The 16625-nt window shown below is 45.4% G+C and overlaps 1 protein-coding gene across 1 annotated transcript; it reads right to left on the bottom strand.

Annotated features, from left to right (window-relative positions):
• Nucleotides 1–4455: 4455 nt before the first annotated feature.
• Nucleotides 4456–16133, bottom strand: LOC146809251 (uncharacterized). The gene is made up of 2 exons (XM_085614849.1): nt 15710–16133; nt 4456–4952 (listed from the first exon to the last, which is right to left on the bottom strand). Exons 1-2 carry the CDS (start codon nt 16131–16133, stop codon nt 4456–4458), a joined length of 921 nt encoding a protein of 306 aa, XP_085470975.1.
• Between the last annotated feature and the right edge of the window lie 492 nt (nt 16134–16625).

A 16625-nucleotide genomic window follows, 5' to 3' on the forward strand; every position in this document is an offset into this window, starting at 1 on the left:
AGGCGATTACCGCCGGGCAATACTTGAAAGGTTATCGACTGAAACTGCCGCTACCATTTAACAATGGGGGTAGGCAGACCTGGTATTCCCTGCCTGTCCTGTTCCTCCTTTGAAGCTTCACGCTTTATGACCCCTCCCACATGTGCGGGTTTTTCTATGTAGCAGAGCTCTCTCCAGAAGATAGCCTCTCCCCTGGTGAGCCAGAAATCACTTCATCAAAGCAGCCTGATTAATCCTGTTAACTCTGACCAATCTGGGAAGACTGCAGGAAGGCTGTATTTTTGCTTGCAGACAAGAAAGTATTAAAACCTATTTTCTGCACAATTTAGGATCAATTTAACAATAGCATATTGTTAGATTTATCAATATCATTCTCCTAAGTCTTTATTTATTCAATTCCTAGCAATAATTATGAGTTCATAAGCTACTGCAATGATATCCTATGTGGCTAGGCATCTAAAATGGGGAAAATTAAATGTGCAATTTCTCACTCACCAAGGTATATAAACCATATTTTGCAATGGCCCTGCTTATAGTTACATGCCCCCTCACCCCTGGGACACCAAAGGGAGACCTTGGGGGTCCAGAAAAGGCAAACATACTGTAATTCCTCACCACACAGTGCTCATAGCATCAACATCGATTTTGAGAGGCACATTACTACCATGGGGGAAGTGATATGCCGACAAAACAGAGGTCCTGGTTTTTGGTAAGGATCAGGACATCTGGTCTAATGATTGGTGGCCTACATCTCTAGGAACCTGCCCTTCCCCTTCCAAGTCGGCTCGAAATCTCGGTGTCATCTTTGACACTTCGTTGACAGCAGGTCAGCAGGACGGTATCTACCTGTTGGGGAGTCATTATGACCCTAAAAAAGAAAAAAACAAACAAAAAAAAAATTCTTCATTACCTTTCGCCATCGGCACGTAAGCAGACTGTGATCGCCCTTGTTGGTTCGAGGCTGGATTACTGTAACTCATTATACTCGGAGATTAATAAACATCTTATCCAGCGCCTCCAGGTTGTGCAAAATGCTGCCGCCAAATTTGTTTTGGCTCTTCCAAAAGACTCCTCCGCAACAGCCGCCAGGAAGTATCTTCACTGGCTCCCTATTCATCATAGGATTTCTTTTAAACTTCTATGCCTCACATATAGAGCCCTTTCCATCGGCCCCTCGGATGCTCTGGGGTCTTTGTTGACACGTTATATTCCTAGTAGATATCTTCGCTCCTCGGATGCTAATCAACTGGTAGTCCCCCGAACCAAGAAGGTTAGATGGGGTAGCAGAGCTTTTTCTGCCGTTGCCCCGCTACTTTGGAATTCACTCCCTCTGGAGATTAAATCTCAACCCTTTCTGGTTCTTTTTAGGAAACTACTTAAGACCTGGTACTTTGAGAAGGCCTACCAGTAAGTTCCTTTTATCCTACAGTCAGTATTTTTTGGTAGGCGCCTTGACGCCCATTGGGCTTAGTAGCGCTATATAAGATTTGTTTCATTCATTCATTCATTCATATGTGCAATGTATCTATCCACAGGGCACATAAAACATATTTTATAGGGACCATGCCTTTAATTACATAACCCCCCAGCCCTGGGACAACTAGGGGAGACTCTGGGGGTACCTAATATGTAACAATAATGTAGATTATCATGTGTTAAGTACCCCCACCAACAAAGTCGAGTTTGCAGTTCATTTACTTTTAAAAACAGTGCTGCAATGCAGGGCTTCTTTTAAAATTGCCTGCAGGTGCTCATCAGTGAAGACATGCAAGTGCAAAAAGGGCTGCTGGCCTCTAAACTGCAATGCTCTATTATATACTACGGACTTATAAGAAGTGTTAATCACCCTACTGTATTATCCATGAAGGACTTATATATTAGGTCATGCCAATTGTGGGTTTAGCCTAATAAATAGTATACCCTAATGCATGTGTATGTTTTCACTTGTGTTTTCAAAATAGCAGTGGGTTTTTTCAGCATAGCACTGGTCTTAGGCCTGCCCAGAGCAGAGCCTAAGGCCCTCTCAGAGTCCGAGTCAGAAAACCAGCAACCTCTCAAATGGGGCAAGATGTGGGGGGGCGCTGCAAACAATTCTTTATTTCCTACAGTTACGACCTCCCGCTTTGAGAAAATCTCACCGGGTACCACCACCCTAGCACCCGAAAATCGCACTGAGTATGCAAATACTTGCGCGGCAACTTGCCGTTGGCGAGCCACCCACCAGAATATACTCTGCCATGCGATGATTGGCGGAGTTTTGCTGGAACTCTGTGAAACATGCGTAACGCAGAGTGGGCAAAACTCTGTGAACTCCTCTGGCGTAGCAGAATTCTTTTCCCACCCCTACTCTAAACCTCCCTCATTATAGTTCTCTAAAACACTGTTCCAAAACAGATCATCGTAGAGACAGGAAGAATGGAAAACAGCCAACAAATGTTTAGGATTGATCTGTCAGTCACAAAAAATAATATCTTTCTCTGTATGTTTATGATGTGTTTTTAAACTATCAACCAAGGTGTTTTCTGTCAGTTCTGAGAGATGCTTCTACCAACAATCCTTTGTTCGGAGTGACGTAGCAAAGGTGCCATGTGCCTTAAATTCAAGCAAAGTTATGCCTCCCCACTGCTTGGTTTATGGTAACATTCAGAAGTACCTGGTGTGGAGTGGAAGTAACTGGTACAACTGCACCATCTGCACTATTTATCAATCTGCCCAACTTTTCATACAATAGTTAGAATTTGTCATTAGAAAGGGAACCAAGGAAAGTTTCAGGGTTGTGATCCAAACCAAAAAGTGTATTGTTCTAAACAAATATGGCCGATATGCATTTTTTCTTTTTCTTTTACGTTTAATAAGCTTTATTGATGATGAACATTACAAAGAGTAAGCCAAGAACTTAACATATTAACATTAAAATGGCAAAAAGAGAAAGTAGGCAGAAAAACAGAGTAGAAAGCTATTTTCATTTTGACAATATCATAGGGGGAGGGGGAGAAAGGGAACATAATATAAGTCAAAAACTGAAGATCGAGTGTCAATATCAATACAAGCTACTGAATAATCATGAAATAATCAAAACACCTAAAAACCGATTCAATGATGGAAAATAGTATAAAGAAAAAAAGCAGAGATAATAATACTGTATGGAGGTTGAAAATTCGCAGAACTAGTACGTGATACACAAACCATTGCAATCTTATTTAAATAATTAGTTAAAGGTGACCAAAATACATCCATGTTTAAAGCTGGTTTAAAAGAGGAGGCAAAAGCAATATCCAGTCTGTGATAGTGACAATTATTCAACTAAGACTTAACTGAGAAATTAGTGGAACATTTTCAGTTTATTGTAATTTGCTGAAAGGCTAAAGCTAACATCAAGTCAAATAATCCCTTTTCATGAAGAAGTAATCCCAAAGACTCTAATAAACTTCCTATAAATAGAATAACATTTGATCGAGGGGAATGCAAATTAAGGATACTTGAAATACGAGACTGGATATTCTTCCAAAAGGAGGCTACAGCAGGGCAGGAGAACAGAAGTTGCATCAAATCAGCCAAGGGACAGTCACAAGACCAACAAGTCTTATTATTAGTGTGTGCAAAGTTAGCTATGGATAGTGGAGTAAAATATAATCTATGATATAAGAAAAACATGGGTTAGTGGGGGATGCAGATCTAGAGATCCTCAAAAATCTAGCCCAGATCTTATTCCAGAAATCGGTGCTCTAAAAACAACCCAAATCCGTGTCCCAGGTGAGTTGCAATTTAGATTTTGGACAACCAAAGGATAGGGTAAGTAGATGTTTATCGATCAGGGATGTACCCCTAAAATCCTGTGAAGCGTATCCTTTCCGGGTGTAACAACATTTGAAGGAAGAGTATAAAAACATCTAGATCTATTCCCATGAAGATTGGGAATTTGTGCCAAAACGACACTTAAAGATAGCCTGAAATTGAGGGAAAGAACAAAAAGTAATTCAATCGAACACATCTTGGACCCAAATAATTCCCGTAGATCTATAGGATTTCCAATAAAGAGGTCTATTGTTTCAAGTGGAAAAACAAAAAAATGAGACTTCCATAGGAGGCCTGATAGTAGTAGGAATATAGAATGGTCACCTGTGGTAACAGGCCCCTTTAACTATGCATAAATTGTAAAACGTCAACATTGATGCACTCATGTCTACGTGATCCACAACAGGTAACAGTAGTAGAAGTTTATAGGCGTAAAGTAATGTGGGCCATGTAAGTCTGCTCTCGAGAAAAATACTGAGTGTGTCTACAGAACTGTTTAAGAAAACATTGCATATTTTACATGAGCAGACAAATTAATACAGTAAAAAAGCAGGTACTGGACAACGAATCAGCGAGGCTCAAAAAATCTTTATAAATACAGCCATTGGAAGGACGATCTTGAGTCGAGAAGATTGTTATCGTTGCGAGTGTTCAGTTGTCTTAGCTGTCCCTGTAGGAGCCTCCTCCGTAGCCGCTGCTTCGGCGGCTGCTGCTGTAAGAGTCCCTGGAGCTGTATCCGCCGCTGTATCCACCGCCTCCATACCCGCCACTGCTCCTGGAATCAAAGAGGCTGTTGCCGTAGCTGTCGCCACCTCGTCCTCGGCCACCACGGGAGTAGCCCCTGCTGCCACCTCCATAGCCTCCTCTGTAGCCACCCTGGCTCCTGTCGAACTTGCTAGCCTGGTCCACTCGGATCTGGCGTCCGTCGAGGCTCTTGCCGTCCATGCCCTTCAGCGTATCCTTCGCATCCTCCTGGTTCTTGAAGGTGATGAAGCCGAAGCCCCGGGACCGCTGCATCTTCCGGTCCTTGATCACCAACACTTCGGCGATATTGCCGTACTTGCTGAAGTGCTGCTCCAAGTCCTGCTCGTATGTGTCGAAGCTCAGGCCGCCCACAAAGATCTTCCCATCATCTGAAGAGATGTTTCTGCTCTTTTCTTAAAATGTTTCTAAAATAAAGAGACAGAATATGAATGGGAATCATAGAGAAGATAAACAGCAGAAGGGGAGTAATCATGATTTTATTAGAATCAAGGTGACCTCACCATGAAAGGAATAGAGGATTCCAGGAAGAAACGCGGTTCGAAATACAATCTTGCCCTTTCTTCATGTTAATTATCACTGAATCCGATATGGATTTGTTAAACCAAATGCCTAAGTACTTGATTCTAGAACTATTCCATCGGAAATTAGTTGAATCAAAGTTATGCTTTAAACAGAATTTAGTAATGGGGAGAATTTCTATCTTGTCAGAATTGATTGTATAACCTGAAACTAGGGAAAATTAGACACTTCTTGCAATAAATGAGGAATAGAAGTTTCAGGATTAGATAGAAAAAGCAAAATATCATCCACATAAGCAGACATTTTCAAATGTTGATACCGTAAAGAAATCCCGAAAAAGAAGTGTGCTGGAGTATATGTTATAGAAAGGGCTCAAGCGATAAAATGAATAAAATGAGAGATTAAGGACAACCTTGACACACACCATGTTTCAATGGAAAAAAATTGATAAAGAGGGCCATCAATTGTTACAGAAGTTTTAGGTATCATATATAGTAAAGAGACAAGAGAAATTTATTTAGTACCCAAATAGTGCCAATGAAGAGTTTTAAATAAGAAAGACTAATCTACTCTATGAAATGCTTTCTCCACATCGATAAAAACTGCAGCTAAAGAGTAAGAAAGCGTTGGAGCTTTATTTAAAACATTAAGTAATAACCGGGAATTATCTGATGTTAGTCTACCTTTGACGAAGCCACACTGCTCTAGACCAATTCAATTTGGCAAGAGAGGATCAAGACATAGATCGAGTAATTTGGCAAACATGTTATAATTAACACATACAAGGGATATAGGGCGATAAATGTTACATTGCTTAGGATCACAACCATCTTATGAATTAGACATATTGTAGCTTCTAAAAACGTGCCATCCGCCTTACCAGTACTACCAAAGTATTGAAAAAGATGCAAGAGTTTCAGAAGTAGTAGGTTTGAAAAATAAAGATAACATTCTACCGTAAACCCATCTGGGCCCTGATTTTTTTATTTTTAGGGAGACTTAAAGATTTAGATAATTTCAGAATCGATATATCAGATTCTAGAGATGCAAAGACAAGATTAGCATGGAAAGGAGGGGACACGTGACCAAGATAAGACTCAATAGAGGAGCTGTAAGTAGGAGATTCCGTAGTGTTTAGATTTTTATAGAATTTCTTAACCTGGTCTTTGAAAGATGTATCCCACCCAATGAGTGAATAGAGTCAATCAGTACCCGCTCTTTCCGAGATTTGAGATAATTAGCCAGAAGATTCCCGACTTTATAGCGCCCACCATAGTAATGAGCACTATGACAAAGGAGAATAGATGAAGCATTATCCATATTCACTTTGTTAAAATATAACTTTGTGCGAGCAAGATCCTGTAAGGTGGAATCAGATGAAGAAGAGCAAAACTGATGTTCTAGGCATTTAATGTTAGCTAATAAAGTTCTGTGATGAATAAGTGAATGTTTTCTTAAATGCATCCCATATCAATGCAGGGGAGATGTCTGGATTTGTATTCAAAGAAAGAAATTCCTCAGCAAAGGCGATGAAAGAGGAAGTAAAAAGCTGGTCCTGCAAAAGAGATTTATTAAATCTCCATCTAGAGGATGTGGGTTGCGGAGGAATCAAATCGAAATAGGCAATAACCGGGGCATGATCAGAGATCACAATCGGTTCAATTGAGGAAGAAATGAGGTTCTGAGATAAGGATTTAGAGAGAAAGATGTTTTCTAATTGGGACAGGGAACTCTGCGGGGGAGAGAAAAAAGAAAATTCTGGTATATCTGGATTACATAGTCTCCAGGCATCCACCAAGTGAGGCTGCGTGATTGTGCTATGGAATTGCTTATGAGTCTTGTGAGGGACAAAGCGAATTTCGGATTGGCGGTCAATAAATGGGTCAATAATCTGGTTACAATCACCTCCTAGAACAAAAAATGCATCTTTATGTTAATACACTTTTTAGGCCAAAAGGACTAATGCGGTTGAATCGGCCCATAAACATTGAATACAGTTAAAGATATATTATTAACAAGTAACTTAACCAATAACCATCTACCCTCCGAGTCCATTTCTTTAGAGATAACAGAACATTTCAGATTTTTATGACATAAAATAATTACACAATTTTTTTAGTAGTCATAAGTGACACTAAGAATAAACCGACCCGATTTTGTTTGAGTTTCATAGCTTCTGTTTCTGACAAATGGATTTCTTGCAACAGAACTAAGTCAGGCTTATATGAGGTTAAATGGGATAATAATCTCTTCCTCTTTATAGGGTTAATAAACCATTTCACTTTTCATGAAAGAACTCTGAATGCAGAATATGCAAATTAGATATGAAATAACACCTTTGTTGGAAACGGCCCTTTTTGCAGGGTTATCCCCAAACTTTTTGCTTCTTCCTCCTTTATTTTTTCTGACCCGTGGTTGTTGGCAATAAGACTCTGGGCACTTTACCACTGCTGATCAGTGCTAAAGTGCATATGCTCTCTGTATAAATTGTTATATTGATTGGTTATCCATGATTGGTATATTTGTTTCACCTGTTAGCCCCTAGTAAAGTGCACTGCGGGTGCCAGGGCTGGTGATTCAAATGCTACTAGTGGGCTGCAGCACTGATTGTGCCACCCACAGGAGTAGCGCTAAAATGATGTCTTAGGCCTGCTTGCAGTGCCTATGTGCAGTCCAGGACTGCCATGTCGACCTGGCCAGTGCACCCACTGACCAGGCCTCATCCTTCCCTTTCTGTACATGTCAGGCATCCCTATGGTGGCCCTAGGTACCCCCCTGGGCTGGGTGCAGTGTATCTGAAAGGTAGGGCATGTACCGAGGTGTGTAACATGCCCTGGTAGTGAATTACAGCCATTTTCGTTTTTCACTGCTGAGAGGCTATCTTGCCCATAGGATAGAATGGGGAAGGCTGTTTACATGCCTATCTTCCCATAAGGGCAAGATAGAAAATCCAAGTTTGGTATCTCTGTGTTCAGAATTTAATTATACATCTTTTTAGCAAGATGGTTTTTAAATTCACTGTGTGAGAATAGCACTTTTTAGAAAGTAGCTATTCTCCTGTTTAACCTTCCTGTGTGCCTGTGTGCTGGTTGGCTGACTGGTGTCAGGTGATGTGCTAGGTGGCTCCAGGAGCCTGGATGAGTCAGCAGCAGGGTGAATAGGGAGATCTGCTTTAGATGGGTGGGAGGAGTAGTCCCTGGGTCTGAATAGGGCTGCCCCTGACAAACACAAAGCTGGCTCCACCCCCTGCTGGCCAGGCTGAGGACTCTGCCTCTGCTGGCACAAAGAAGGCTCCACCTCCTGCTGAGCGTCTAACGACCCTGCCCCTCACTCTGAAAGGAACCAGGTGCTCCAGAGCAGAGCACACCCAGGAACCGGTTTGAGCAGGGGAATCCCCCCACTGAAACACAAGAGACAAAGACTTGGAGGGGTATAAGAAGAGGACCCCAGACACCTAAAACTTTAGATCACTTTGGAACTAAGAAGAAACCTCTGCCAAGGAGAAAGCTGGAAGAAACTGAAGAGGAGAAGACTGCCTGCTTGCTGTTTTGCTTTGCTGCCAAGGAGAGGGGAAGGACTTTGCTGTGTCCCCTTCTTTTGATTCTGATCTCCAAGGGCCTGAGAAGAGCTGGCTCCCTGTTAAGAAGTCCCAGGAACAAAAGGACTTCACCACCAGCTCCCCTGGAATTCTGCTGAGAGAGTTCTGACCTGCCTTGGAGTGCTTGCCCAGTCTTGGGGCTTCAGGAGGTCGTTTTTGCTGTGTTGAGGGAGCTGGGAAGCAGAAGCGTGAACAAGAGTGACTGGTACCCAACGCATCATCCGATTGCGTGTCGCAAGACGAGAGTGCGTGGAAAATTTCATCGCGGCACCATCGCAACACGCAGGGTCTCCGCATCGCCGAGTGCGTCGAGCATCGTCCCGAAGCGTGAAGCTTCCTGCCATTGCGAGGGTTGTCGCAGAACCAGTTTGCGGGCCGCACCACTGCCGGTGCGTGAAAAGTCTCCAATCGCTGCGTGCGTCGACGCAGAGTCCCATTCCGTGGCGCATCGAGAGTTGCGGCGCCGGAAGGCAACGCTGCGCCACGCATCGCACCACATCGAAGAGTGTCGCATCGAACCTGTGCGTGAAGCTTCCCCCTAAGAAACCTACGCAACGAAAGCCAAAGGTATCGCATCCTCCCCCTACAGATCGGAGCCGGCGCATCCACCTCTGCTGCGTGAAGCAGGGCTGCTGCAAAGCCTCCCCAGGATCTCAGGAGCATCGCCTTTGCCATCTTCCTTGTTATAGCTTTTGGGAACCTTATCGCAACTACAGGTACTGTTGGGCACGAAAGTGTCGCATTTTGTGCATTGAGAGCCGCATTGTGCAGGACACTGACTTTGACATCCTGGAGTACTTTCTGCAAACTCTTGAACTATCCTTAAAGTAACCTTTTTGAATTATATGTTGGTTTGTCTGTAATAGTTGGTCTTGTGAAGTTTTTAGTAAAGATACATTATTTTTCTAAAACTGGTGTGGAGTAAATCTGTGGTGTTTTCACTGTGTTACTGTGAGTGTTGGTACAAATACTTTACACATTGCCTTTGATAGCCTAGACTGCTCAGGCCAAGCTACCTAGAGGGTGAGCAGGGGTTATCTTAACAGTGTATCCCCCTTTCCCTGACTAGAAGCAAGGGTCCCTACTTGGACAGTGGTACCTACCCTGCCAACTAGAGACCCCCAGATCTAACATTGGTGGTCAGCGGTGAGGATTGAACTTGTATTTGTACTTGACCCACAGTAATTGGTGTACATCACTAGGAGTGCAGACCAATAGACAACCACATGCTGTATTTTTGATTCTATTTTGGAGTAACTCTTCAAGAGCATCATGTCTCAGGTGGCAACAAGTGAGAGGGCAGAATTGGAGTTTTCCATGGAGGATCTGTATTCGTACAAGGTTGAGGAGCTCAAGCAATTCTGCAAAGACCTTGGTTGCCCTGTGAAAAGCGGATCTAGAAGGGATGTGCTACAAAGAGTCTTGAAGGCCTGGTGGGAGGCCCAAGAAGAGGATGATGCAGATGAAGAGGATGGTTTTGTTTCCCAAGCTCTGCCCGTGGTCGGACCAGTCTCAAGGGCTGGCAGCTCCCATTCCAGTAGGAGTCTCACTCCAGAGGAGTTGGAGGAGAATCAAAGGGCTAGAGATCATGAGTTAGAAGTCATGAGGCTTGAGTTGAAGCTGATGGAAATGGAAACCCAAAACAAAATAGAAGAGAGCAAGAAGATGTATGCCTTGGAAGAATTGAAATTGACCTTGGCACATGAATTAAGAATGAGGGAGCTTGATATGGAGCTCGAGAGGCTTGAAGCCATGAGTGTCTCAGCTGAAGAAGAAAGGTTAGCTCAGGAAGTGAGCTTTGCTGAGTTGGAGGTGGAGTCCAGCTCAGATGGTGGCAGCAAGATTGTAGTTTCTAGTGCTGAGAGAAAGGTACAAACACCCAGAGATGTGGCGCCTAACTTGAGGGAGGGGGTTGACATACACCAGGGAGTTCAGGTTTATGATGTAGTTCCAGTGGAGTGCAGTATCCCTGAAGTGGATTGGGGAACTGGCACAGGGGGCCATATTCCTAGTGGTGGGAGGGACACTCTACTGACCCTAGATGAGAGGTACAGGGAGAGGGGTTCCCCCATGGTAGAAACCTTGGTGTGTGAGTGTGGAGACCGCCCAGAAGAGTGTGAGTTGTGTGACAGAGACAGTCAGGTACTGTCTTGCCAATCTCAGGAGAGTGGTGTGAGGTACTTGTGTGAGGCACTGGAGGGTGAGGCAAACGGTAGCTTGGTTAACAACTGTGGGGGGCTGTGTGATTCATTTGTTGGAGAGCATATTTTAAGTCCCTGTTTTCCAGAGCTATGCCAACACCCGGTGGAGTGTGAGTTCTCTGGTTCCAGAGAGCTTGCGTTGGAGGCAGACCTTTGGTTGGATGTCAAAAGGTCTGGAGAGGCATTGGGGAGTGATCCCAAAAGGAGTGGCCCGGATATCTTCCAGACCTGTGAGGTGGAAGAGGTTCAGTGTAGCCCAGTTAGGTCCCAGTGTAGTGGGAGTGGTGTAGGGGCTCACGTCCTGTCTCAGTGGAGAAGGGGTGAGTGTGGGACTGTGGGTCCCAAGGTGCCCGAAACCCAGTCTCAGGGCCTGGAGGATTCCTTAAGGGAACACCAGGTTGGGGGCCTAGACCGTGCTAGTAGGCCATTTGAGGAGGATCTCCTAGTGACAGGAGAACCTGGAGCCTCTGTAAACAGAGCTCCAGTGGTTCTGGTGTCTGGCGGTACCGCTCCAGTTGGGAGGGTGCAGAAGTCCAGACTGAGGGGTGAGAGGGGGATGTGTTCCCCAGTGGGAGAACCAGTGGGTCAGGGACCGGCCAGAAGGGCTGAGTCCCCTAGGAGTGACCATGGTGACACCACTTCTGTCCTGGGGGATCCTCGCGCACTGTCAGGTGGACAGGGGCCGGGAGATCTGCGCCAGGCAGACTGTCACGAGACACATGAGTCATGTGTCACCCTCGGGGAGATACTGTGTGAGTCCCCGGAAGTCCTGGCATGCCAGGCCGGTGTGCAACCTGAGGGTTTAGACCCTAGGTTGGGAGACCAGTTGCTGGAGAGAGGTCCTGAACTGGAGGGAGGGACATCTGTAAGCAGTGTCTCTACCAGTTTGTCTTTGAGGTGTACCGCTCCGAGTAGGAGGGTGCAGAATTCTGGAAGAGGGTGCAGAGGGAGGGAGTCCTCGCCTCTGACCCCGGTTCACCTGGAGGGTTTAGACCCTAGGTTGGAGGGCCAGGTCCGGGGTGTCCCCCCTGACCTGGAGTCCCAGTTGCAGGATAGAACCCCTGAACTGGTGGGTGAATGGTGCAGGACACCTGCCACAGGTGCCCTGACTATTCTAGAAGGGGGTACTGCTCCAGGTGGGAGGGTACAGAGCCCCAAGGAAGAGGAGGACCGGGTGTGGAACAGTCCACCCCAGCCTCCTGTCCAGCCACCGGATACAGGCCCAGGGCTGGTGGGTCAGTGCAAGGTTGTCAGACCGGACCTGACAGGAAAGGAAGTGGACAAAGGGTGCCCAGCACCTGGGGCTACTGCCCCCCACCTTCTGATGCCACAGGGGTTTGAGGGCCCTGAGAGGCATAAGGCCTGGGTCTCATCCCTGACCACTGTCACTGGTCACTGCGGCTTGCTTTCTGTCTGTTGGGACACATCTGTGAGCAAGTTAAGGCTAGGTGCTGCACAGGTGGTGTCCACAGGTGAAGAGAAGGGTTCCACATGGGTTGGCGTAGTGGACCCTGAGAGTATGGATGGAGAGATCCAACCGGGTTCAGGAAGGCATAGAACAGGAATAGTGCCCTGCTGTTTGGGCCAGTTTCCGTGTTCTATCGCCCTAAGCAGGGAATCCCATCGAGGTATCGTTTGGTCTACCCTGGCTTTAGGCTGGAAGGGGGTTGTGTTGGAAACGGCCCTTTTTGCAGGGTTATCCCCAAACTTTTTGCTTCTTCCTCCTTTATTTTTTCTGACCCGTGGTTGTTGGCAATAAGACTCTGGGCACTTTACCACTGCTGATCAGTGCTAAAGTGCATATGCTCTCTGTATAAATTGTTATATTGATTGGTTATCCATGATTGGTATATTTGTTTCACCTGTTAGCCCCTAGTAAAGTGCACTGCGGGTGCCAGGGCTGGTGATTCAAATGCTACTAGTGGGCTGCAGCACTGATTGTGCCACCCACAGGAGTAGCGCTAAAATGATGTCTTAGGCCTGCTTGCAGTGCCTATGTGCAGTCCAGGACTGCCATGTCGACCTGGCCAGTGCACCCACTGACCAGGCCTCATCCTTCCCTTTCTGTACATGTCAGGCATCCCTATGGTGGCCCTAGGTACCCCCCTGGGCTGGGTGCAGTGTATCTGAAAGGTAGGGCATGTACCGAGGTGTGTAACATGCCCTGGTAGTGAATTACAGCCATTTTCGTTTTTCACTGCTGAGAGGCTATCTTGCCCATAGGATAGAATGGGGAAGGCTGTTTACATGCCTATCTTCCCATAAGGGCAAGATAGAAAATCCAAGTTTGGTATCTCTGTGTTCAGAATTTAATTATACATCTTTTTAGCAAGATGGTTTTTAAATTCACTGTGTGAGAATAGCACTTTTTAGAAAGTAGCTATTCTCCTGTTTAACCTTCCTGTGTGCCTGTGTGCTGGTTGGCTGACTGGTGTCAGGTGATGTGCTAGGTGGCTCCAGGAGCCTGGATGAGTCAGCAGCAGGGTGAATAGGGAGATCTGCTTTAGATGGGTGGGAGGAGTAGTCCCTGGGTCTGAATAGGGCTGCCCCTGACAAACACAAAGCTGGCTCCACCCCCTGCTGGCCAGGCTGAGGACTCTGCCTCTGCTGGCACAAAGAAGGCTCCACCTCCTGCTGAGCGTCTAACGACCCTGCCCCTCACTCTGAAAGGAACCAGGTGCTCCAGAGCAGAGCACACCCAGGAACCGGTTTGAGCAGGGGAATCCCCCCACTGAAACACATGAGACAAAGACTTGGAGGGGTATAAGAAGAGGACCCCAGACACCTAAAACTTTAGATCACTTTGGAACTAAGAAGAAACCTCTGCCAAGGAGAAAGCTGGAAGAAACTGAAGAGGAGAAGACTGCCTGCTTGCTGTTTTGCTTTGCTGCCAAGGAGAGGGGAAGGACTTTGCTGTGTCCCCTTCTTTTGATTCTGATCTCCAAGGGCCTGAGAAGAGCTGGCTCCCTGTTAAGAAGTCCCAGGAACAAAAGGACTTCACCACCAGCTCCCCTGGAATTCTGCTGAGAGAGTTCTGACCTGCCTTGGAGTGCTTGCCCAGTCTTGGGGCTTCAGGAGGTCGTTTTTGCTGTGTTGAGGGAGCTGGGAAGCAGAAGCGTGAACAAGAGTGACTGGTACCCAACGCATCATCCGATTGCGTGTCGCAAGACGAGAGTGCGTGGAAAATTTCATCGCGGCACCATCGCAACACGCAGGGTCTCCGCATCGCCGAGTGCGTCGAGCATCGTCCCGAAGCGTGAAGCTTCCTGCCATTGCGAGGGTTGTCGCAGAACCAGTTTGCGGGCCGCACCACTGCCGGTGCGTGAAAAGTCTCCAATCGCTGCGTGCGTCGACGCAGAGTCCCATTCCGTGGCGCATCGAGAGTTGCGGCGCCGGAAGGCAACGCTGCGCCACGCATCGCACCACATCGAAGAGTGTCGCATCGAACCTGTGCGTGAAGCTTCCCCCTAAGAAACCTACGCAACGAAAGCCAAAGGTATCGCATCCTCCCCCTACAGATCGGAGCCGGCGCATCCACCTCTGCTGCGTGAAGCAGGGCTGCTGCAAAGCCTCCCCAGGATCTCAGGAGCATCGCATCGCCTTTGCCATCTTCCTTGTTATAGCTTTTGGGAACCTTATCGCAACTACAGGTACTGTTGGGCACGAAAGTGTTGCATTTTGTGCATTGAGAGCCGCATTGTGCAGGACACTGACTTTGACATCCTGGAGTACTTTCTGCAAACTCTTGAACTATCCTTAAAGTAACCTTTTTGAATTATATGTTGGTTTGTCTGTAATAGTTGGTCTTGTGAAGTTTTTAGTAAAGATACATTATTTTTCTAAAACTGGTGTGGAGTAAATCTGTGGTGTTTTCACTGTGTTACTGTGAGTGTTGGTACAAATACTTTACACATTGCCTTTGATAGCCTAGACTGCTCAGGCCAAGCTACCTAGAGGGTGAGCAGGGGTTATCTTAACAGTGTATCCCCCTTTCCCTGACTAGAAGCAAGGGTCCCTACTTGGACAGTGGTACCTACCCTGCCAACTAGAGACCCCCAGATCTAACAACCTTCAACAGTAAAGAAGAAATAGGAATGAAATAGTAAGGAGAAGGATGAATAGGAGAAAAAGTACAGTAGGAGCAATGAGAGAGAAATTAGAGAAGAGGAATAGGAGACGACACATCCAACAGAGGGAAAAAACACACCACATCCGGAAATCCAGACGAAACAGGAGACAGATATGTGTGAAATCCAGATGATCTGTAATGATGCTAAGAAAAGAGAAAACAAATGAAGATGACTTAATACATTAATACATAAATAACCTTCAACATAAAAACCTGTGAAGAGAGCACAAATGGGAATCAGGAGAAAAATAAATTATTCAAGGCAGTTACATAAAAGTCAAGTTATAAAGGAAGGACCACCAGTATCCATGGAAGTTGTAGAATGTGAATGGAGACATTTCTGAAGGTCTGCAGGATTTTCAAATGTTGAGGTGCGCTTCTGGAAAGTCACCTTAAACAATTACGGGGGAAATAACCCATATCGCCCACCCATGTTACAAAATGCAGGTCGAAGCTCATGGAATTGCTTTCATCGTTTAACAGTTACTGTGGAGAGATCTTGAGATAAAAACAATTTAGCTCCAGACCAAAGTAATAGTTTCTTAGCTTTAGCTGCATTTAAGACTTAAAAAAGATCAGTAAACTTCAAAAATAGGAGGATTATCCCACAGGGTTTTCAAGAAGCAGATGAAGAAGACAGAATGGGGCCCAGTCTATAATCATGCTGAATATTCAAAGCTGCTGATGCGGGAAGGTCCAGACGTTTTATAAGAAAGGAGGTGAAGAAGGAGACAGGGTCATCTCCCTCAATTTCTTCTGGAAGGCCGTAAAAGCGAAGGTTGTTGCGCCTGTCTCTATTTTCATGATCTTCAGCTGACCTTTTTAAGAGCAAAACATCCTTCTCCAGAGATAAAACCTTTGCAGAGACATCCTGTATATAACTTACATGTTTCACTGTAGATACTCTTGAATCAAGTGAGGGCCACTTCGTATCTGGAACCTGTAGACGTGTATTGGTTTCCTCAATAAAAGGTCTCAAAGCACGTATGTCCTCCAAAACAGTGTCCAAAGGAACAGGCAAAACAGATTTCGGCAGAGAAGGGGGGTCTTGCTTAAGAGGGTGATGGCAATTTTGATGGTGCAATGGACACAGATGTTGATCTAGAAGAACGAGATTGAGCCACATTGACAGAATTATGCAAATCAACTATGGAGGGAGGGAGAGCCCGATGCAGATAAGCCAACAGTAGGTTCTTCTACTTGAATGGAGCAACTGTTTACTTCTGCCCATGTGTTAAACAAAACATTGATCCAGCGTGAGCAGATGAAATCAATAAAAGTCTCCTTCCAATAGAAAGGAAATAGTGATGTAAATTTTCAGTTTTAAGAGTAAAAGGAATACAAAAATTATTGAGAACATGCCCAGCATTAATGGAGGAAGCATAAATAAACAGTACCTCAGCAAAGAGGAATTCCTTCAGTCAGAAAGGAATTCAAAATAGCATTGAGTCTACAGCAGCCAGTGTCTCACGGCATTATAAGGAGCCTGAAGCACGAGAGAAAAAATGTAAATATAACCTCATGTGCAGCTGCTATTCCGCGATATGAATTTCCCCATTTAAAAAGAAAAAGAGCTCGGGAACCGCTAGAACTGAGGCTGCATTTCTCAACTTGATGC

The sequence above is a fragment of the Triturus cristatus genome, chromosome 7, assembly GCF_964204655.1.
Source record: "Triturus cristatus chromosome 7, aTriCri1.1, whole genome shotgun sequence".
NCBI classification, from domain to species: Eukaryota; Metazoa; Chordata; class Amphibia; order Caudata; family Salamandridae; genus Triturus; species Triturus cristatus.